Genomic DNA, 23,571 nt, shown 5'->3' with positions numbered 1-23,571 from the left:
GCTGTGTAAATATCAATGCTAACTAACCGCTTCCTTACTTATTTACTTACTACTTGCATGAAGATAAGAATGATTTATTTTCTTTCTTTATTTCTCGTTTCTTTCTTTTACTTAAACTTAACCTCGTAACCTCTTCAGTACCATGACGCGTTTCCATATTCATTCTGCTTGCTATTTGCTGATTTTGTACAGCTTCAGAAACTCATGTAGGGGGCGGATTAAAATAGTGAAGACTGTGTCCATTAATCTTCTGACCTCAGTAGACCCTTCCTAATGTCAATAGAATGGTCTAACCGTACGTACACAAATCTCAAGGTGAACATGTGTCTCCAATAATGAAGGGGGTTAAAACTTCGGCGTTCTTTATTTATTCATTTATGTAACCCATCTCTTGTACCTCAACACTGTATCTTAACTACTAACAACATTCATGTTATGTAGAGAGAGAGAGAGAGAGAGAGAGAGAGAGAGAGAGAGAGAGTTAGAGTTAGAGCCACACATTTTAATTTTAACACAGACACATAAACTTTCTACTCATGGGACTACAAACAGCCACGTGTAGGACTGATTGACCGGCTGACTGACTGGCTGGCGGTTTCTTGCAGCTTGCCTCTCATTTTTGTAAGTTCTTATCTCTGCTGAACATCCCTTGCACGTGTAGCTGATAAGAGGCATAAAGCAGCTGAATATGCTCGTAACTCTTGAGGTGGCTTGGAGAATGGGAAAGATTTTAAAGCGTAGAAGTCGTAAAAGGGATAAATTGAGGTAGGGAAAAGGCAAAATAATGAGTGAGAGAGATAAAGGCCATGAAAGATGCACGAGAAAGGAATAAGATTGGATGATTGGGTAAACTGGGGTGGAAAGGGAAGGATAAAGACCAGGAATAGATAAAGATGCGTGAAGGGGAGAGCAAATAATGAGCGGTGCTGATGAATTGGGGTGGAAAGACAAGGAATGAGTTGGAATAGATGAAAGAAGAAATGCTTGAGAGGATATAAGGAGGAACTGGAGTGGAAATAGTGAGAAATAGAGATGCGGAAACAAGATGGAGTGAGAATAGACTGAGAGTAATAGGACAGATGCAAGAGAGAGAGTGAAGGATGGAAGAGGAAAGGTAAGGATTGGTGGTAGCAGAAGGGAGTGTTATCGCGGGAGAAAGGATGTGGGAGTGTGGCGCGTCCTTCGTAATGTGTGAAGAGGAGTGGCGGCAGGATACGATGAGATACCATGTCTTTAAACCCGAGAAAAAAATGAAGAAAAAGAAAACGAAAAGAAAAAAAAGATTGAAGATACCTTGTCTTTAAACCACTGAAGAAAAATTGAGAAGAAAAAAAATGAACAAAAAGTAAACGTATTGACCAGATGGGAAAATAAGTAGCTATGTGGTTTGTTTTCCCGGTCAAACAATAACATTAATTGAAATAAATCATGGTGTTATTGAAGGAATCAGTCTTGTATTAGCAAGGAATGTTGTTTTATAAGTTGCAGGTGTTCCGTGTGTTTTTCTTGAACATTATAGTAAGCAAACTAGTCTAGTCATGAAAAACGTACTGTCCTTGTTTTATTAGTCTCTCTCTCTCTCTCTCTCTCTCTCTCTCTCTCTCTCTCTCTCTCTCTCTCTCTCTCTCTCTCTCTCTCTCTCTCTCTCTCTCTCTCTGGTGCACGTTTTTCCTGCCTTACGTCATCTGTCCTTCACTCACTTCTCCCATGACGTCACCATCGCCTCCTACATTGTGACTTCCCCATCCCCCCATTCCTCGCCTCTCGCTGACTCCAATCCCCACTATGTCATTTATTGGCTGATGCCATTAATTTCTTCCTTCCTCTGCCTTCACTCTAGTTATTACTTCCTCTTTTGATCTGTCCTGGGCCTTGGTCTTGCTCTTTACTGGTGTCTTAATCTCTTCAGTACCAGGATGTTTTCATATTCGTTGTGGTTACTGTTTTATGATTTTATGCAGCTTCAGAAACATATGTTGGGATTAGAATGGTAAAGACTATGGCTATTAATTAATCTTCTGACCTTCATAGACTCTTCCTAATGTAAATAAAATCGTCTAATCGTATGTCCCCTAAAAAAAAATTAAGGTAAAAATGCGTCTCAGTTTTTAAGTTGACTTTCTACGCGAGAAAAAAAATAAATATAAGGGTTTCATGTATTTTTTTTTTTTTATCGTTTCTTATATATATATTTTTCATAGGTTTCATGTTCTTGTAGTTTGTTTTTCTTCTTCTTTCTCGTCTTTTTATTTATATTCTTTATGTTTCACAGTTAGCAAGGCTGTAATGGAATGTTACGGGAGGGATACAAGCAAAAGAATCGCTCGGTTTCGTTTCATCCTCGGTGTTTCGTTCGGGTTGAAACGTCTCATTTGTCTTCGTATCGCCGTGTCCCCTTCCCCTTCGGCCTAGCCTCATACTTGGCATTCCTTCCCGTCCACCCCGTCACCCACCCAACGCCCACTGCCCGCCGCACAGGCCTAACTAACAAGACCACTCCGAAACACCACTGCCGGGCCCCTCCGCTACCTTCAAGAGGCTCTAGTTGAAGTTACACAGAGTTTTAAGAGTGTTTGCGGTTCTAGTGACAGCTTAGCAAGATTTTCCTAATGTTAACAGGAGAAACACTCTTCGGAACCCGGTTGATCATCTGTGTGGCCTTTGAAAATAGTGGTGGTGAAAGAACATGGCGTTTCTGAATACGTGTCCCAGAGAGAGAGAGAGAGAGAGAGAGAATAATGACGTTTAGAACATGTAAATTACTTCTTTTCAAATCTTTTAAACACTTACTTAAACCTTATTTTGACTGCCATTTCTTTTGTTGGTAGTGGTGAAGGCGGTGTGTTGTTCCTGAGATGATGATGGTGGTGGTGGCGGCGGCATGATTGGTGTGTTTCGTCCACAAGTGAGATTGGTACCGGGATTGGAGCACCAGTCAACTAGCCAGACAGACAGACTAGCTAGTGTTCGTTTCCTTGCTCAGCAGGGTTCCGGTTCACGTAGCGGAGGACGGGCGCGGGTTTAGTAATTCTTCACTTGGCCTTGCATGCGGTGGAAGCAAATGGTTAGTCTGCTCTGCCTCTTGTGTACAGTTGCCTCCAGCGTTCAGAAATTATTTCCTTGCGTCATACGTGATAGCGAGGTATCAGAAAGTGTGTGTGTGTGTGGGGTGGTCCGGAGTGTGATTAGCCCAGTGTCATCATAAGCACTCCAGCCAGCTAGTGTGGGAGATCCCAAGCAGCAACGGTTGAGTCATGAGTGTTTCTTTTCATTAGTCATCTGTTTGACTTGACATTTCCCTACTAAATGTTGAAGGCGACGGAAGGAAACCCATAGCGGTGCGGTAAGCGGTGTTGGATTGGTGTGCGTTTTGTGTGTGACGAAAGTGTAAGATTTGATGGGTATTTCTGTTTTGTTACTTGAATAGCCAACCCAGCCTACTTTTCTTCCCACCTTCCCTGCCCCTCACAACTCATAGATTCAGATACAGTTTATTGATCACAAGTGACATATTACATACTATAGAAATATCCTAAACTAAATTAAAATATACGAAACTCTAGATTTTGATCATTTGCAGTTCAATAAAAAGCAAAGAATACTAAATCAACACGCAACGTTTATGGGCGGGGTGATCAGTCTCGAGTCTGTCTCAAGCTTCTACACACAAACCTGAACCATTCCACTTAGTCTCGTGCATCGGTACGGTAACAACAGCAGCGGAGGCAGTAGCGGCGGGAGAGCAGTGATTAGAGCTGATACGGCGACAGCACCATGAGTTTGAGAGGAAAAATCCTTTTCTCATACGCCGTGCACGTGTTGTTTGATGGCGGCATGAACAGTTGTGCTTTGGATGCCGGCGGCGCACCCCAAGGCAGGGCAGGTACAGGAGGCAGGCCGGACAGCACCAACCCGGCACACTCCCACCACATACCTCCCCGCAAGGAAGGCCGCGGCGTGCGATGAATGGGAGCAGAGTGAGGGAGCCGAGTATTCTTCACTGGTGCAAACGTTGAAAGTTGAAGTGACCAGTGTGGAATAGCCGGGTTGTTGCGTTGGGAGTGAGTGAGTGCCTCGGTGCGTTGGCGTCACGAACTTGGCTGGCATCTCATCATCTCATGGCAAAGGTCAAGGTCAAGAGAAAGTAGGTGTGCAAGTCGACCTCGTCAGGGCTGATGGGTCATTAACCGGTGAGAAGCATACAGGACGGCGATAGTGTGTGTGTGTGTGTGTTCACTGTTTGATTTGCTGCAGTTAGAGACGTTACCCTACGGAGCTATCTCAGAGCTCATTATTTCCGATCTTCGGATAGGCCTGAGACCAGGCACACACCACACACCGGGACAAGAAGGTCACAACTCCTCGATTTACATCCCGTACCTACTCACTGCTAGATGAACAGGGGCTACACGTGAAAGGAGACACACCCAAATATCTCCACCCGGCCGGGGAATCGAACCCCGGTCCTGTGTGTGTGTGTGTGTGTGTGTGTGTGTGTGTGTGTGTGTGTGTGTGTTCCTCGCCTCGGTAACAGGTTCTCTTCAGCTCAGTCACTAATTATAGGATTATGTTGCTTAATGTGCGTTTTTTTTTCTTCTCTTTCCCGAGAGGCTGAAGGACAAGGTGGTGGTAGTAAATGCTTGTGGAGTGAGACTTAGTTGTTGTAGGCCTATTGGTCGGAAGGAAGGCGAGCAGCTGGACTGTCAGCCGGAGTCATTCTTAGCAGCCACTGATGGAAGGAGACATTTTTGAGTACAGTAAAAAAATTTGAGTGGATGTAAAGTTTGAGTGATACAGTATCATGTTGAGTGAGGGAGTGTTGGCGGTGCGGTCCTGAAGGAGGCGGCATTGAGTGTGACGGTGGAGGAAATGAGGTTGGATGATTGTGGTGGCTGCAGTTGCGTCTTATAGAAAGTTTGCTTTACCATCACTGCACACTGACACTCCTCCGAGCTGCCTGTGGTGACTGCAGGCATTAGTGCTGGCCTATCTATTCCTATGGTTGCACACTATTCTATCATGTTACTGACGTCAGCTTCCCGTTGCACGATTCTTTCACTCACCTTGATTTGCCAGCCCTTCAGGTGGACTCACTAGGGATGTGCAGTATTATTTATGTGTTCCATTTATGACTTCTGAAGTTGAAGTTTTGCATATGTTTGATACATAGCATAGTAGTTGTAGGTATTATTAGTTTAAAGAATGTAAAACAAAGACAAATACCATCAATGGAAAGGTGTATTACTAGTACCTAATGGTACTTCAAAACTTGACAGTTGTCAATGATTTTTTTCTCTCTCTCTCTCTCTCAATTTCCATTATGATTATTTTATTTATTTATTTTTATTTATTTATTTATTTATTTATTTTTTTTTTTTGCTTATTTATTTATTTTTATTTTATTTATTTATTTATTTTTTTTTTGCCAGTAGGCAGTGCAATCATTTCCTCTGTGTCAATAGGAAAATGAAGTACCTATGCAATGTTTGTTGTATTCTGGTTGCTAACCAATAATTGTTCACCTCTTAGCCACCCAAATAATTATTCATCTCTATCTGATTGCTAAATATATGTTTCCTTTGTTGCAGGATGGTGTTGGGTGGAGGAAGTGAGGGCGGGCGGTATGGGTCGGTAGGGGAGAGTGGAGGACTGATGGGGGAGATTCAGTACTGTGGGAGTGGTGGCAACAGCAGGAGTGGCACCAGCAGCAGTGCCAGCAGTGTGGTGGACGACAGCGACCACTGCCACATGACTCACGACGTGTACCAGCGCCAGCCCTTGCTTGCCAACCACGACTCCTACATCAACGCCAATGGGTGAGTGAGTCCGTGGTGAGTGCTTGACTGTGGGTGCTACAGTGGCAGTGTATCAAGTCCATCATAGACTCACAAAAAGGCTGTTGTGTTGACTGATGCCTTGTGTGTTTCAGGGTTAGTAAAGACGGAGGTGGGGGCATGGTGAAGATACCCATCCCGTCACCACACAGAGATGAACCAAGATTTCCTAAAGAAAAATTCAAAACACTTCTTGGTAAGTTTATAGATATTGTTTTATGAGCAGAGCTTGCTTGATTGTGTGTTCATCAGTAGCTTCATGAGCCAAGGTGACTATCTTTATATTCATTTTGTCCTCTATGAACACCTGCATCTTGTTCCGTGACTCGATGACTTGCTTGTCTGTACGTGTACTTACTGTTTTCTTTCATGAAGAGATGCTTGATGGTGTTCTGTGTTTCAGCATTCCTGTTCCTGTTCTCCAACTGGATCTTCACCACCGCCTCCCTTGCCTTGACTCATGAGCGGGTGCCCAACTACAAGCCCTTGCCTGATGTCACGCTGGATGCCGTCACCACTCAGGAGTGGGGCCTTGACGTGTCCGAGATCATCATCATGATCACTGTATATCTTTGTGTCATGGTCCTGCTTTTTCACAAACACAGGTTGGTGAGGACCAGTGTCTGTTACTAAGTTTGTTATTTGGGTTTAACTTGATGTTAACAAATAGTATGAAACGTGTTAAGTTGAATGTTTGTTAGTGTGTATTTACCAGAGTTCCAGATCAGAGACTGTTATAGTTTGTATTTACCAGAGTTGCAGATAAGAGACTACTACGTGAAGTGGGTTTTATTTACTATGCTTTAAATCATGTCATTAAAATTTGTCTTCCTTGTTTCAGATGGATTCTCTTTCGTCGGGTATTTTTAATGATGGGTCTCCTGTATTTTTACCGTTCCATCACCATGTACGTGACAGTCCTCCCTGTCGCCAACCCTCACTACCCTTGTGCCCCCAAAGCCAACTACACCAGCCCAGTGTTGGTCGCCAAGCGGGTGATCCAGCTGCTCTCAGGGTTTGGCTTGTCCATCAATGGGAAGCACACCTTCTGTGGGGATTACATTTATTCCGGCCACACAGTCTGCCTTGTCCTGGCATACTTGGTTGTCAGAGAATGTGAGTATTGGGAAATGGGCAATAATTATTATCACCATACTGTTTGTATAGAATAATTTTAGTAATGTACACAACAGATTAAGTTATGGATGTTGACGTCTCACTTTCAACTTCATTCCTAAGTTGTTTTCTTTTAAATCTTAAAATGATCATTACTTTTTACAAACTGTTGATCTTTAACATTCTCAAAAATTATTTGATGTATACGTATATTCCATCATCAAAATTGGATGATTTTACCGAACTTGAGTGGAACTAACATTGATTGAATTAGGAATCTTTGTTCATCTTTACTACTACCAGATAAGCAGACATTCATGAGTGTGAGGATTTTTTAGGCCTCAAGGAATTTATGAGTAGAAGAGCAAACCAAGACTTGTTTTCCATGGAGTGATTATTTCAATAATATCATGAGAGTTGTTTGGGGAGGTGAAGCCTGATATGATGCATTGTACCAACAGACACACCTCGCCGGTGGTGGCTTCTTCACTGGTGCTTTGCGCTGCTGGCGGTGACTGGGGTGGTGATGGTCCTCATAGCGCGGGGCCACTACACCGTTGACTGTATCATCGCTTACTACATCACCACACGAATATTTTACATTTATCACACACTTGCAAATAATTCAAGTCTTAAGGTGAGTCACTGCTACAAGTTTCACAGACTGATACTTGATTGATTGATTGATAATTCTTTACTGTCAAAATTAACATTTTACTACCATCAATATTCACGGATTAAAATAAGACTCAAAAGATCTCACAATTTTTACTAAAGTGTCCAGGGTTCATAAAAAAGCTTTTTGCAGGAATTAATTTACAATGAATTTGTTATTTCCTTAATGCATAGGTGACAAAAATGAGTACTTAACAATTGTTGTGTTAAGGAGCTGTAGCCTGTGCAGCTTTCTGTGCTCTATACAACCTTGTCACATGTAGCCTTAGATACCAGCCGTGTCACATTCTCTTGCGTGTATCTCCCACATTTTGTGCAATAGTTAATTGGTTCCTTTATCACTGAACACTGGAAAGACAGATTACAAGGTGCTAAAAGTGACATGGAATAAAATGCAGAAATAACACAAGGAAGTCACAGATTCGGTTGAAATTGTTTATACCTCTTTTTTGCTTTGTGCTGCTGCCTTCACATGCTACTGTAGGTGAACTGCAGGTGACTTTTGATAAAGAATATTTTCAAGCTTTAAATGACAATGTAACAATTACAGTACCCTCCCGAGTTTAGCGCTTGCTTTCTTCTTAAGATATAGCGCCAAACTCAAGGATCACTAAACTCGGGGTATTGAAAACAATGTAAAAACGCTTATTCATTCTGGCCCGGGACGAAGCTGATTTTTTTTCCTCCCCACTTTACTCCCTTATTTCAAAATACCGATAAATTGGTGGGTGTATTCAGTTTCAGTGAAGAATGCTCTTAAGACGAAAAAAACTGGGATACACACTTTATTGAAAAGAACAAAAAGAGAAAAGAAATAATAAGAAACAGCACATAATCTCACTCTGGGGCATGGTCCGCTAGCAAAGCCTTCAAATTCGTTGCCCAAATCCAAATTATCGCCGACCAGCAGCTCATCACCATCATCATCCTTCTCAGCAACAACAGCATCGCTTGTCACGGTTACTGAATATTTGACGGAGATCTTTTGAACTGCGTGGATGCATGTAACCGCGTTGAATATTTGACGATCCTCAGTCATCTGTTTCAAGACACCAATGAAACTTTCCACCTCTTCTGTAGATGCGTCTGCTGCTTCACCCAGACATCGTGCCCTCTTGAACGAGTGTCTTTTTTTAACCTTGAGAACCAGCCATTACTAGCAGAGAAAGGTGGAGGATTGTCAATGTTTAACTTACGTGCCACTGCAGCATATATTTCTCTTGCCTTCTGTCTTACCTTACCAGAAGATATGCACACATTTCGGTCATTTTTGTCAACAATATATTTCTTCAAATAGTGTTCTGTTGTTACCATCAACTTGCTTGTAGGATGCGTGATGTGAGCAACTTGAATCACAGAGCTCCCTCGAGCGTCTTTCAGGAAACGTTTTATTTCCTCACGTTTCGCTCTTATTCCTCTAACAGTAGACTCACTAATGTTGAACAAGTTTCCAACGGCAACAGGTCCCATTCCAGCATCAAGCTTATCCAACACTTCGCCTTTTTCCTTCATGTTTAACAGTCTTTTCTTCTTACCCTGCCTCTCTGGCCTGCTTCCTTTGCCGAAGTAGGTTTCTTCGAGCCACATGCTGCAGTGCCTCCTTTATTTCCTGACATCACAATTAATTAGCTTGCATATAAGAACTATCAAGATGCTGGTGGAAGAGGGCTAAGGACGCGTGCACACGTGGTCAGCTCAGTCAGCCAACTGCAGGAGTCTTGGGGCAGCATACGTGACGCCGCCCGGAAGTAAACGCGACCGATACTTGTCAAAGCAGCGCGAAACTCGGGGCGATACAGCGCCAAACTCGGGATGGTAAGAATTTAGGACTAAGCGCCAAACTCGAGGATCGCGAAACTCGGATAGCGCTAAACTCGGGAGGGTACTGTACTGCAGTTCAGTATCTGGTAACTAGTATTCTGAGACAGGTAAGAAAACTCTCATAAAGTCTTCTGTGTATTGAGAGAAATGTTGCAGGAATAAGTGTGTCAGCTGGAAGTACAAGGTGCGGAGTGATGCTGACCAAGTTCTGCTTGTTCCATCCATCACTACAACATTCATAAATGCATGATGTCCATGACTGGTCTTTGCTGTCCACTATCCACAGAGGTGGATCCAGGGTTTTTTGTGGGGGCCATGGCTTCAATATGATGGGGATAGCGAAAACCTTTGGCTGGAGGTTCTGGGAGGCACATTGTTAGCTACCTGAGAAAAGGGTGAGAGCTCTCTCAAGATGTGTAGTACAGAAGTCCATCTTTTCAGTAGTAAGGCTGGTAGTGGTGATGGAGAAGGCTTGTTGTGTCTCCTTCATAACACAAATCTTGGTGTTAACTTCTGCTTGCTTGCTTCATTAATGCCACAGCTGACTTAAGCCAAACAAGTTGTGTAGTGGTTATTACACTCAGCTCAAAACCGAGAAGGCCTGGGTTGAAGTCTCAGGCATAGCGAGGCAAATGGGCAAGCCTCTTAATGTATGGCCCCCGTTCGCTGCATGGGATGTAACTCAAGGGGTTGTGGCCTCGCTGTCCCGGTGGGTCGAGTGTGATGTGTCCTCAACCATACCCGAAGATAGACAGACCAATGGTCTATGAGCTCACTTCATAATGGGAAGGCTGGCTGGGTGACCAGCAGGTTATCTGTGAGAAACAAAAAAAAAAATGCACACACCCTCTCTCTGTGTGTGTGTGTGTGTGTGTGAGAGGGGTCAGAGGCAGGTTGCATGGCACAGAGAAGGGAGAGGGGACTGCTGAATTAGTGGCATCTTTTATCATCCTTGACATGGGACTGCTGAATTAGTGGCATCTTTTATCAACCTTGACATGGGACTACTGAATTAATGATAGATATCTTATATCTTTTATCATCCTTGACAATGAAAGCATCCTTTGCTCAACTGTCTTGGCAGCAGGCTGAGGTGCGGCATCATTGCTGTCAGATAAACTGTTCTGGATGCATTTAAGTGATGAGGGTTCAAAGTTTTAAATATTCAGATGCTCAGCAGCACCCTCAACTGCAGCTGCTGACTGGTCTTGATCACTGCGAGGCAATAAAGGCCACTCCTCATCACTATGTGTGAGTACCCCCTTGACATGAGAATGAGTGGCTGGGCCACTACATGTATATTCCATTACTCACTCAAGCAGCAACATTGCAGTGTTCTCAAGAACAGTGACGCAGCATGACGTCATGACAATGTCACACTAGACGCACTGCGCATGCCCAGACGAGGAGCTGACTGTGCAGGGGTGCTCCCTCTGGCTGATTTGAATTCTCCTCGACACTGCAGCCTAACTAACAAGAAAAACAGCACCTGGGTCTTATATAGGCATCAGGGTGATATGTAAGGTGCAGGCTTGCTGGATCACTTGTAAAACTCCAAAAAGCTGGAAAAAGCACACAGAAGGTTTTTGACAAAAGTATTGCACACCAGAGAAGAGCTGAGTTAGGTTAAGCTGGTGGATCCACTCCCAGGCTTCTAAGTTGCCACTTCATGGGCATTGGGTCATTTGACTGACACACATCACAATTTGTGACGACATGCTCTTGCCATTTGATGGCTGTTGGGTATACACATTTTGCAAACTACGTGGTACATTTCATGCTAGGATGATTCAAGGAATGGTGTAGCAAGATTTCATCACTAATTAATTACCTTGATGATGCTTGCACACACAGTCTGCTCAGTTGTAAGGCAAGCCACAGGAATCCTTAGCCAGTGTTGCAGTACATGCGTTAAAAACTATTGGCCTTGTTAGCAGAGGGTACAAGAGCAATTGATGACTGGAGATTGTACTCTTGCACTAGTCTTGACAGCACTCTTCTCCAGATAAGCATCTCACTGTCTGCCTTTATCCTCAGCGTGCTTCTGTAAAGGCAATCAGAGATCTCACGATTAACTTTTAGAGTCAGTCAGCAATTGTGTCTGCTGCATCCTTCTTCACACTGTGGCGAGCTTCAGACCTTTGATGGCTGTGTCCTGTCCAGCTGTGTTTGTGACAAAATTTTGTCATCTTTTCAAAGTCATCTGGTGTTTCTGCCAATGCACCTGCCAACCTCAACAGCAACAGAAGTGCAACAGAACTGGCATCTCTTTACACCTTCACTTCCTCTCCACTAACATCCCATCACCCTTCCACTAGATCATTCCTCTATACTCCGTTTACTTCTCTTCCAAAAATTGTCACATCCCCTTGTCATTGATAACCTCACCCCATGTTTCTGACACGATTGGCTGTCCTGTTAATGTAGGCTTCTGCCAACCATTAGCAGCAAAAATAGCCCACAAGCTTGCCAGGATGTCAGCTGACTTGGCACATCTATCTTGTTCTCTCTCCTGATGAGACTTCCCCTTTCTTTCAGAACTCTCAGACACAACACTCATGCTCTGTCAGCAATGCTTTCATTTATTTGGCTTGCATGCAAACCAGAATTTTCTAGATGTTCTTTGACATGGGTGGCCTTGGCAATGTCTTCACTTATAGGGATGTTGTTGATATAGGCTGAAGTTTCTGACTTTGTCTCAGTTGATCTTGTGAAAGTACACCATCTAGCACTGCCTTTGTGATCAGTGGCACCATCTTCAGGCTCAAGCAGAAGGGCATAAGGCAATAGGTGTCATTGTGCTGATTTAACTCATTGAAATCCATAAATAGCTGCACTTTGTTCTTATTATGTTGCTGTATGACTGCCACTAGAGGGATGAGGCTAATGATCCGTCCTTATCTTCATCTTGGATGAATATCAAAAACTCCCTCTCGTTACTCTTGCCTCGTGCAGTACAGGTATGATGCCTTGACCGGATTCTCTAAGACACTCGGGTGTTTTCTATCCAACCACTTCCACCCTGCTACTCGGGAATTAGCTACAGGATCGTATGTAGCACAGACATCATGCTGCTGTGACAGTGATCTGGCACACAATTCACAGCAACCATAACTCCTTCCAGTGGTCTTATACCATCCATGCCAAGAACAAAAGGGAATCCAGGGAGCTTTGTTGTAGTAACAGTCACATGGATGACAGTACAAGTCCCATTGTTAAGCTGAAGAAAGATTGTGCCTGTGTCTTTGCACCTCCACTCTTTTCCACTTCGGGTCATCATTCTGACATTATTATTATTCTTCCACTGTTCATAGCATGAGAGACATGAGCAATGTTTTCCAGGAGAGAAGGCTAATGCAGATGCCTTCACTCCACAAAATGCAGCAAGAGCAATTTCATCACTCCACAAAATGCAGCAAGAGCAATTTCAACTGTCTGTGACTTTCTTGAATATTCTTTGATTTTTTAAAACTGCTTTTGGTATATTTAGAGGCTGCCATCCTGTCCAGTGTTGAAAAGGTCAAGTGTTACTGCACAAAATAGGCACCTGGACCAACAGAGTTCCATTTTTTTATTATGGTGTAGTACAACAAATTTTGATTAGAAAAATTGTCATGAATGCAACAAATTAAACTCAATTTAATTTTTAAGCCAGCAGACAATAACAGAGTTGAAGATACTTGTGAATTATTACCAAGGGATCCATGATGATACACACACACAGGTGGTCAGATGTGCTTCTCATCCTGACTTGCAGAACACATCACCATCTGTAATAGAACAGTTGTGCATTACTTCAAGGACACAGTAGCAATCATTGTGTGGACCATTCTTTTTAGAGGGAGGGACAAATTTTGTTACTGAATGTAAGAATATAATACAGGACTGTGTTTACATTTTGTGTGTATATATTTAATGACTGGAAACACTAATTTCTTTACTTTGTTTCCAGGAGAGTGGTCCAAGCAATTTCTTTGAGAGGTTATGGTGGTACCCGCTCTTCTCGCGGTTTGAGCGCAACGTGCAGGGCGTTGTGCCGCGCCATTACGAGTGGCCGCTGCCCTGGCCCAGGAGGTGGAGCAGCAAAAACCCTCAAAGAACCTCCTAGTCAAATATTAAGTATTGCTAAGCTCACCAATGATGCATTTTAAAGTACTGAAACACTTTTTAAATTCTCTTACACTTCATGAAAATTGAAGTTGCACCAACCAACAAGTTCAGTGACAGAAGTAAGGAAATAGTGTCAGTGTGGACAGTGTGGAGTGGTGGTGATGATACTGGAATCGTTTCCCCAGCAAGTATCGAGTTCGATCAAAATTTTTAAAATTAAAGTGAGAAAAAGCAGAAACAAATAGTGAACAGTTTTTTGGTGGTTTATTTCATTTTCCTGTCAGTGTTTTGAGGAGCAACGCTCTAAGTCTGAATAGACGAACTTTTGCTATGAAAATAAAACGTGTAATAGAACCTGTGTTTTGGGTGTCCAGGGAAATGACAAAATAAAATCTTCCAAAATATAAATTGTTAATCTGTAACTGAACTGCTTCTAAAGAGATCTGATGAAACTTCTTGGGGCAAATTTGAACCAGTAGATGTAGAATACATATATATACACATTTATATATATGTATATATGCATATATTTTTAGAAGAATCCTGTCACTGAGACGGACCATACACCTAACATTTAGTTCTCTCTGCAGTCTAGGAAACCATTATCATTTTCATATCAGGTGTTTTTTACCTCATTGAACAAGTGCAGTAGTGTCCAGATGTATAAGCAGCAGCAGCTTAGTGCCAATGAGAAGTGCATTTTGTAAGTGACCTGATCGTCAAACACCAAACACCGCCTGCCGTGGCCTGGGTGGGTGAGGAGTGAGAAGTGCGGACCCTGTAGTACTGATAAGGCACCTTTAGATGTAAGACAGTTGGATTGCCCATCAGGATTTGAATTATGTGAGATATATTTTTTTAAACCTTTGTCTCCTGTACAAAAGTATCATTGTAAGTAACAAATTTCAATTTTAAATAAATTGAGAAGTTTAAGAACTGATAGTCATTTGATAAAAGAAATCACCAGTTTGTACACCAGTATCAGAAAATATTTTTGTAATCATATCTTTCTTGCTGAAGGCTTATTTATGACAAGTAAATGGATGATGGGTAACAATGATTTCAGTATTCAATCAAATCTCACCACATGCCATGAAGAGATCACATCTACTGATAATAAGACCCTTCCTCCAACCATAAGTAACCATAGTAGCATTCAGTAACAATATATAATCACTTTATATTTTGTGCAAGTTCTATCTAGTCACAAAAGAGTTTGTTGCCAGCCAGCCAAGCCCACAACACTTCATCTCACATAAGCCTCTATGGGCTCTTCTCAAGAAGGCCTTGGGTGTTTCAAGTCAATCCTAACATTAGCCTGTCAATATAATCCTGAACATAGGGAAGTTCTTTATATCCGTTCATCCTTGTGTGTCTTCAACCAAGAGTGGGGACAATGATGGTGCTGAGAGGGAAGGTGCAGAGGATGAAACTCTGCTGGATGAAAACTTCCACTTTTTGTTGAATGCCCTTCAGAGGGAGGGAAGGAAGTGTTAATGTTGTATATGGTGACTGTTTCAATGTGATAATAAATACTCATTCCACCTCACAATATAATAATGTAGGTTTTGAATTGAACATCTGTACAATATTATATTTCTTGTATATCTTTCTTTGTATATTCAGAAGAAACTGTACAAATTTCATACCAAGTCTTTTGTAGTGTACTCTGATGCAAATTTATCTTCAAGAATGTGTATATATATAGTTCTCTGAAAATGTCCAATCTTCCTCTTCAAGATATGAGTGTGCTTGAGCATGACGTGTGTGCATGTGGTGCAGCATAGTGAGCTAATCTGACACGAGGTAATGCTACATTTGCAGCAGGTTCAGGTGCACTGACTTCCTCACCACTGACAACTGAAGAGTTTGCCTTCACCAACAAAGATTACACTGTGTAGGAACTGGCCAGATCATCACATCAGGGATATTTTGTCATGTAGGGAAAACAGTAGATGACCAACTCTTAGTCTATGATGCTCAGATTGGGTGAATATTTTCCATTCAAATTTGTATTCAATGTTTCTTTGCAACAGGTTATTGTAGACCTTTTTATAGTTAAGGTCCATCTCACCATTGTTGCATCCTTGTACCATTTGGTGGTCCTTGTGTGGAATCATTTCAGGCTTTATAAGTTTCAGGATAGACATTGATTGGAAGGCATTATTCATTGGAAAGCATTGTATTGGTGGCCATATAATTATACTAATGCTGTTTGTTTCTCAACATTTTCATCCATTACTGATCTCGGTATTTGAAAAGCAAGACAAGGGATGCACAATAAAGAACTCCAATACGTGAATCAAACGACACGATCAGAAACAAGGTCTCACCTGCCCATCATGGCATCTGGTTATGCTACTTGCCCTCGGATGGAAGGCATTCCTGGTTAACAATACTAGATTCAATGAATCTCTTGCAAAATTGTATGTTAGTTTATGGTATTACATTGTCAGGTTTCTATTTATGATCTTGGTTGTTCATTACAGATTGTATTTGCAACATTTTGTGCTCCTGTTCTACTGAACAGAGATGTTAAGATTTCAGACCTGTAACTGTAACCTTCAGGTGACTTCCAGTTGTGATCTTCCAAAGGAAAGTGTAACTGTTACATGCCACTAGTCTACTGAATTAAATTGTTGATAAGAGGCTCTTTTTGCCATAATAAATATTAAGATTTAAGAGTGTAATAGCAAATCAAGAGAAAATGTGGACCATAAACTTACTTCAGCTTTGTAAATGTGTTTCATTAATGACAGCTGTGTGGGTGTGGATTACTCAAGACCTACAAGTCATGCAGTGTATGTATGCCTGCAGCTACTCTCTCAACACACACACACACACACACAAAGATATCAGGAAACTAGAAAGAATTTAAAGACAGCTACAAAGGTAGTACCAGAAATAAAGAACCTTACCTGTGAAGAAAGACAAGGAAATGGGACTACCAACTTTGAAGGATAGATGGGAGAGAGATCTAATAATAATGATGTATAAGTAAACCGTATGGAAAAGATAGATTGACAAGACCTGATGTCACTGAATGATGATGGAGATAAACAGACTAGAGGACACTCCAGGATCATGAAGTCAATGTTTGAGGAACATTAAAAAAATTAAGCTTTCCACATAGGATAGTGGACATCTGGTACAAATTCAAAAGAGAGTAACAGTAGAAACTCAGAATAAATTTAAGGAAATGTTGTATAAAGTAGATATGGAGACAGTTTACTACGATCCCCAATCGAACCCTGTAATATATGACTAAGTAAATACAACTGGATAAATAAACACACACACACACTGCACATATACTAGTTTACGTTTATGCTTCACGGTCAAACTTGTTCTAGGATGCCTTAAAGGATAAATCAAATTTTGTAAAATGTGTTCAAATACTTGCCAAGTAAAAATGGCTCAACTTTACATAAGTTTTAATGCATTCAAGAATTTAATGCTTTTGTTTTACATATATAAACATTTTTTTCATTCCTTCATTTCTGGTTCTAGGTAAGTGTCGTATGTCCGAGAAGAAAGTTTATGCTGCCTAATATTAAAATCAGTATAAAGTTGAAATGGCTGGAAGTTTCAGGTGTTATGAGTGAAAATGTTTATATACTTTTAACATGCTCAATTTATAATTTCTTTAAAACTAGTTAGGTGGAGATGTTTAGATGTTGTGGAGATTAGTTAAGTATCTATTAAGTCGTAAAATATGAGGCATTCGGCCATGGCTCCTTTTCTTTCTTTAGGTCATTATTTTTTTTTTATTTATTTATTTATTTATTTATTTTTTTTTATTTACGTAATTTAGACGACTCACCGCTGTTCCCGTTCTCCCTGATGACTTCACAGCCCCGGGGTGGCGTCTCTTTCTGACCCAGAGTGCGTCAGTATTTTGCCTGATACCTAGTGATTTCTAAGTGTTTTCGTGTGATTTTAAGCTCAAGCGTGTAGATATCAACAGTGGAAGGAAGAAAGGAGAACTAAAGAAGGAGGAGGAGGAGGAGGAGGAAGGATGAAGAAAGCGGGAGGAAGAGCAGCAGCAGCGAAGCAACAATAATTCAACTTTCCCTCCACTTCCACTTATGCCTAATACCCAATGTTTTGTTGTGTTTACAGGTTCATGCGTATAGATGAAAGCAATATAAGTTAATAAAAAGGAGAAACAAAGGAGAAGGACAAAGAAGAAAAGGAAATGGAAGTGGGAGGAGTCAGTAGGGATAATATAGCGAATAAGACTAGAGTCCCAAACTATCAGAAAGGCAATTATGGTAGGTTACGTCAGTTATTAGGAGAGGTAAACTGGGAAGATAGTTTTGGAATTAAAACTGCACAGGAGATGTGGGATATTTTTAAGGTTGTAGTAAAGGGTATAGTGATGCAGTGTATCCCTTACAAAGATATAAGGCAGAGAAACAGGAAGCCATTATGGTGGACTCATGAGATAGGTAGCCAGATCAGAGAGAAGAAGAGGGCATATAGAGAGTTGCAGAAAAGTGGGAAGATGTAGATTTGATTAGGTACAGACAGGTCAGAGATGATTTGAGTAAGGTTATAAAAAAAGTAAAAGGCAGGCAGAGATAAAACTAGCTAGAGCTGGGAGTAAAGATCCCAAAAATTATATAGTTATTACAAGGTCAGTGATAAAAGAAATAAGGATAGGATTGGACCACTCAGAAAAGATGGTGTAGTAGTGGATCAAAATGAAGACATAGTAGAATTATTGAATGAACAATTTTCTTCAGTATTTACTAGGAAAGAATAGGAAATCCTGTTACAAACAGTGCGACGAGTAGTTTAAGAGCTTTAGAAAATATTGATATAAAACCGGGAATTATTAGGAAATTTATTCTTGAACTAGACGATAGGAAAGCTAGTGGTCCTGATGAGCTACATGCCAGAGTACTTAGGGAGGGTGTAGACAGTATTTCTGAAGCACTTAAGTTAATCTTTGAAAGATCACTTAGGTTTGCTGAGATACCTCAGGACTGGAAGTTAGCTAATGTTACTCCAATATTTAAAAAGGTAGGAAGGATGATGCGAATAATTATAGACCGATCAGTTTAACTAGTATAGTATGTAAGATACTAGAGAAAATCATTAAGGGTAGTATTTGGGAGCATTTAAATGAGAATAGATTAATTAGAGATACCCAACATGGCTTTAGATCAGGGAGGTCCTGTCTTACAAATTTGCTCGATATCTTAGAATATATTACCAAGGAGTTAGATGATGGAAATAGCATAGATGTTATATATCTAGATTTTAGCAAGGCGTTTGATAAGGTACCGCATAGGAGGCTAGTGTACAAATTGAGACTACATGGGATAGGGGTAGGTTAGTTGATTGGATTAGTGAATGGCTTTCTGATAGGAAACAGAGAGTAGTATTAAATGGGGCAATGTCTGAGTGGAAGGAAGTGGTTAGTGGGTACCCCAAGGATCAGTGCTAGGACCTCTTCTTTTCTTGGTGTACATTAACGATTTAGATATAGGAATTAGTAGCAAAGTATCAAAGTTTGCAGATGATACTAAGATAGCATGTGCAGTACAGGGTGAAAAGGACAATTACAGAATACAACGAGACCTGGACAGGCTGATAGCATGGGCAGACAGGTGGCAGATGGAGTTTAATTCTAAAAGTGTCAGGTTATGCATTTAGGTAAAGACAACACAAACTTTAACTATGAGATGGAGGGATGTTGGCTAGAGGCAGTAGAGGAAGGAAAGGATTTAGGAGTAGTGATAGACAGGACTATGAAATTTTCAAAGCAATGTTTAGAAGCAAGAAATAGGGCAAATAGGATCCTGGGTTTTATAAATAGAAATGTTAGTTATAAAAGTAAGGAAGTGGTGCGTAGCTTATATAATTCCTATGTTAGGCCCCATTTAGAGTATTGCATACAGGCCTGGTCACCCCACTATAGGCAGGATATCAACATGTTAGAAGCAGTTCAGAGAAGAGCAACTAGGATGATACCAGCATTAAAGCGCCTGGAGTATAGAGATAGATTAAAGGAATTAAACATGTTTTCATTTGAGAGGAGATGTATAAGAGGGATATGATAGAGTTATTTAAAATGTTCTCAGATACAAACTACATAGATGTGAGATCTTTCTTTACCTTAGAGGAGGGAAATAGGACTAGAAATCATGGCAGGAAGATTAGAAAGCAAGGCTGCAGGTTAGATATAAGAAAATATTTCTTTAGTCATAGGGTGGTAGACTTCTGGAATGCATTGCCAGAGACGGTTGTAAATAGCACTAGTTTGACAATGTTTAAAAACAGATTAGATAAGCACTTAAATTTATTAGATTTATAATTATGTATAGCACTGCATGATAGTTTTTATAAGAAATTTACTATAGTTAAACAAGACATGATCCCCATGTATGGGGACCACAAATTGTAGAGGATTTCGCTGCAGGACTTAGCCCTGTTAATGGGCCAAATATTTAGAATTAGTATATAATGTATTGTGTACTTGTAAGTGTATCTTTAAGTACTGATGACGAGGTCGCTGTGCGACTGATACAGGATAACCTAGATGGGCCCTGGTGGCCCTTTGTTATCCTATTATTTATGTTATGTTATGTTATGTTAAGCCGCAATATTTAGCTGTCTCCCCTGTAATCTTACGGTTCTTTATAATGCATTTTGCTGCTTTTTGGGAAGTTTATTTTGGATTAGTTTTGAGTGGTTCTAGAGATTTGGGTGTGTGTTGAGGTGATTTCGGTATATATAGGGTGTTTCTTGTGAGTTTTGTGTATTTGAAGGGCTTCTGAATTGTTGCAAGGTGTTTTGAGTGTGTTTTGGGATAACTGAGTGTTTTATGTGGCCTGGATGTGTCATTTATGAGTAAGGATGCTCTTGGTGTATAGTGGGTGTTTATAGTGAGTTTTGAGGGTGTTAATTGGTATTTCGAGGTGTTGCATAGTGTTTTGAGTGTGTTTTGGGAGTTTTAAGTGGTTTGGGTGTGTGTGGGATATTGGTGTATATTGTGTTTGTTGATATTCTGAGATGTTGCATGGTGTCTTGAGTGTGTTTTTGGGTTAGTTTTCAGTGTTTAAAGTATTTTGGGTGTGTGGGAGCGATGATCTGACTGTTGGGGCGTATGGGTGGGTCTTCGGAGTGTTAAAGTGTCAATAACCGACTGAAATTGCAAGTCGCTACAAGTATCGACTGAGCCCTTCATAGCGACTGGGATTCTAGAAGTATCGGCTGGTTGGCGGAAAGTGATTGTAAACAAACAGCTACCCAAGATGTCTTCCTAGGGTGACGATGACGATTGCCATGAAATTAAATATCACAAGTATTCAATCCTCACCTACAACAACACCCTGCATGCATAGAGGAAGCAGTCACCAGAGAATATTTTTGAAGTAGAAACACTGGCTGCCATATCAGTCATCTCTTTCAGCTGGCTGAGAGGCCATTCACACATACCGGGTCCGTCTCGCAGATGTGGACATAATTCTATATAGTGGGTATGCTAGTGCATTTGGGTATAATGAACCAGTTACGATTTATAGTAAATTAGCATGGATATTTGAGAATAACTGATATACATGCTTACATCTTTCAGTGGTAGTGGTGAACATCACGGGCGGGAAAGCAGGCCGGTGGCACAGGCCGGAAACTTCGCACGGCCGCATGGCAAACACATTACCTGTTACAAAAATCAGCTAATGTGTTTCGATGGATCCGTTCAACGCGCATACTGAATCTCTCCTGCGAAAGCAGCTTTAATGAGACGCCAGTTGTTTTCAAAGATCAGTTTGTGTACTGGAAGTAGATAACGCTGTGTATCTTATTCGATGGTTATAACAAAGCCTGAATGAATAGCTAGTTCAAATGGAGTGGGCTGTTTATTAATAATTGATCTATCCAGATGTGCATCACGGAAGGTGGTGCCCACCACCACGGCAGCCGGGAGCGGCTGCCTATCATTCAGAATAGGCTAAGTACAGAATTTCAAGTAATCACGGGTACTTGCCTACCCGTAATACCAGGAGCCCCTATCCGGGTAATTAGGCTACCCAGTATTCATCAGAAACTCGTACCCGTCAGCGCACACCAGTGACACCACACGGTGATCCCGTCAGGAATCCCTGAGACGATTACGGAGTGTATCGAGTGAGTATCAGCTTACCAGAGTAGGCAGAGAGTTTGTTTCTCAGTAAGAAAGGAAGGACGGGTAATGATGACCGTGTGGATAATATTGTATATTGACAGCAAGATTTGAATAAACTTTTTGATGTTTCATCCACGTATAACAACACTATCAGCCAACTGGCTGTCAACGTGAACAAAATGTTTGTCATTGCCACCATATCGCACTTAATCGTTCGTGCCTGCTCAGACGCGATCGATTGATTTATGATTAGGATAGTTATAGAACAGCGGTTCCAACCTGTGGTACGAGTACCACTAGTGGTACGCAATGGCTTTCCAGGTGGTACATGCGCACTTTCCAGATCATAAGCAATTTTTAGTTAGTCATTCATTTCTCAAAAAAATATATATATGTTATTGCCTCACATAAAATGTTTAACACCGATCAGTTGATGGAGAAAAAACAGATGTATCCCTCGCATTAAATTGAGTTGTATTCCTTATTGTTAGTTTGTCCTACTTGTGAATAAATTGATATTTGCTGGATATTTTTTTTCTGGAACCAGGTGGTACTCACCTCGATACTACCTGTGTACAGTACTCTGCAATCCGAGTACCCGCCTGTCCATAATTTCCATTATGCACCTGTCTAACTTCATGGCTGTCTTGCGGGACGCCAAAGTGACGCCGCGGCCTTACTTTAGTCATGACACCTTTCACTAACATTACAATAATACTAAAGCTTCTTACCTTCCTCCTCTCTCTCTCTCCCCTTTCCGGGCGCATAGCACACTGCAGTGACGTCTTCATTCACCGCCGTCTGGATGTGTGGTGAGCGGGGCGCCGCCATGCCACTGCAGCCCGCTAAGTGAAGTCCCGTGTTCACTGATGAGGCAGCGCAGCAGGTAATGTCTTGCCTGCTATGACAGCGGGCATTCCCTCTTCAAGAGGATGCAGGGGAAGCCAGCAGGACACACTAAAGCTGGTAACTTTCAGGGTGATGAGTTCGGCAGAAGACTTTCGGAACAGCACAGATAAAGCTGGAGTCCGTTAACTTTCCTGGCAGGATCGAGCAGAGGACCTGTGCCACGTGGCAGCCAGTCACTACAGAGGGCGCTCTTCTGTGCGCAGACCAAGGAAGTGTGACATTCTTTGCGCACGCGTTTGAACAAAAGGGCGCGCTCAACGAATATAAATACTTATCCATACTCGTTGGGCGCGCTGTCATTTTCCCACCTCTGAACGAACACACTACGTGCACATACGGCCATTTCACACCAGAGACGACGCACGCGACGCACGAGGCGCGAAGTTGTGTGGCTTTTAAAATCGCTTCAGTGTATTTCCAATAGGAGTGTTCACACCGGATGCAAAACTTGGGGCACATGCCATCCACACCACGCGCGCCAATTCCAAGATCGCCGGCCAGGCGATTTTCCTGGCCATAGTATCGGTGACTCATTGTCGTTGGGACTCCCGCCTTTGTGCTTTCGTCTCCAGAGGCATACTTTTTTTTTTTTTTTTTTTTTTTTGACAGCACTGGCCTGACTCAACTCTTCCTCACTCACTCACTGTCTTTCACCGTGAACTGATGGATGTCTTGTAGTTGGTGCCTAATTGCTTCTTAACATCTTGTTCATTGAATGATAGAACATCAGAGAACTGAGCTGGAGTCAGTCTGAAATATTGTCTAAATTTGCCTCATCCATTTCTACCTCTTAAATAAGATGATGACATTCACCACATTCCAGTCATTTCATATTTGCTTGATAAATATATATATATATATATATATATATATATATATATATATATATATATATATATATATATATATACACCCAATTCTCTTTCCTCTTATTATTCAAGGCTAAAGATACATTTAATAACTCCTCTT

At 41.4% G+C, this 23,571-nt stretch overlaps 1 protein-coding gene and 1 long non-coding RNA gene across 4 annotated transcripts in view; one reads left to right on the top strand and one right to left on the bottom strand.

Moving 5' to 3' along the window:
* LOC123505893 (phosphatidylcholine:ceramide cholinephosphotransferase 2-like) overlaps positions 1 to 16,292 on the top strand; it is a 35,244-nt gene extending 18,952 nt beyond the window's left edge. Inside the window, exons 2-9 of one of the 3 annotated variants that reach the window (XM_045257740.1) lie at positions 2,829 to 3,064; positions 5,589 to 5,816; positions 5,930 to 6,030; positions 6,238 to 6,439; positions 6,676 to 6,950; positions 7,412 to 7,587; positions 12,761 to 12,879; positions 13,399 to 16,292. In XM_045257740.1, the coding sequence (XP_045113675.1) occupies positions 5,590 to 5,816; positions 5,930 to 6,030; positions 6,238 to 6,439; positions 6,676 to 6,950; positions 7,412 to 7,587; positions 12,761 to 12,879; positions 13,399 to 13,597 (1,299 nt within the window). In that variant the 5' untranslated portion in view covers positions 2,829 to 3,064; position 5,589 and the 3' untranslated portion in view covers positions 13,598 to 16,292. The remainder of the gene's footprint in view (positions 1 to 2,828; positions 3,065 to 5,588; positions 5,817 to 5,929; positions 6,031 to 6,237; positions 6,440 to 6,675; positions 6,951 to 7,411; positions 7,588 to 12,760; positions 12,880 to 13,398) is intronic. The other 2 variants (XM_045257739.1, XM_045257742.1) reach the window with 2 other exon arrangements.
* Positions 7,706 to 23,405, bottom strand: LOC123505894. Its single transcript, XR_006675287.1, has 3 exons — positions 22,425 to 23,405; positions 13,141 to 13,216; positions 7,706 to 7,973 (listed from the first exon to the last, which is right to left on the bottom strand). It is a non-coding gene; the product is annotated as an uncharacterized LOC123505894 (long non-coding RNA).
* Positions 23,406 to 23,571: the final 166 nt, after the last annotated feature.

This window comes from Portunus trituberculatus, chromosome 18 (assembly GCF_017591435.1).
Source record: "Portunus trituberculatus isolate SZX2019 chromosome 18, ASM1759143v1, whole genome shotgun sequence".
Taxonomy (NCBI): Eukaryota; Metazoa; Arthropoda; class Malacostraca; order Decapoda; family Portunidae; genus Portunus; species Portunus trituberculatus.
This window is presented reverse-complemented; position numbering and strand designations above follow the sequence as displayed.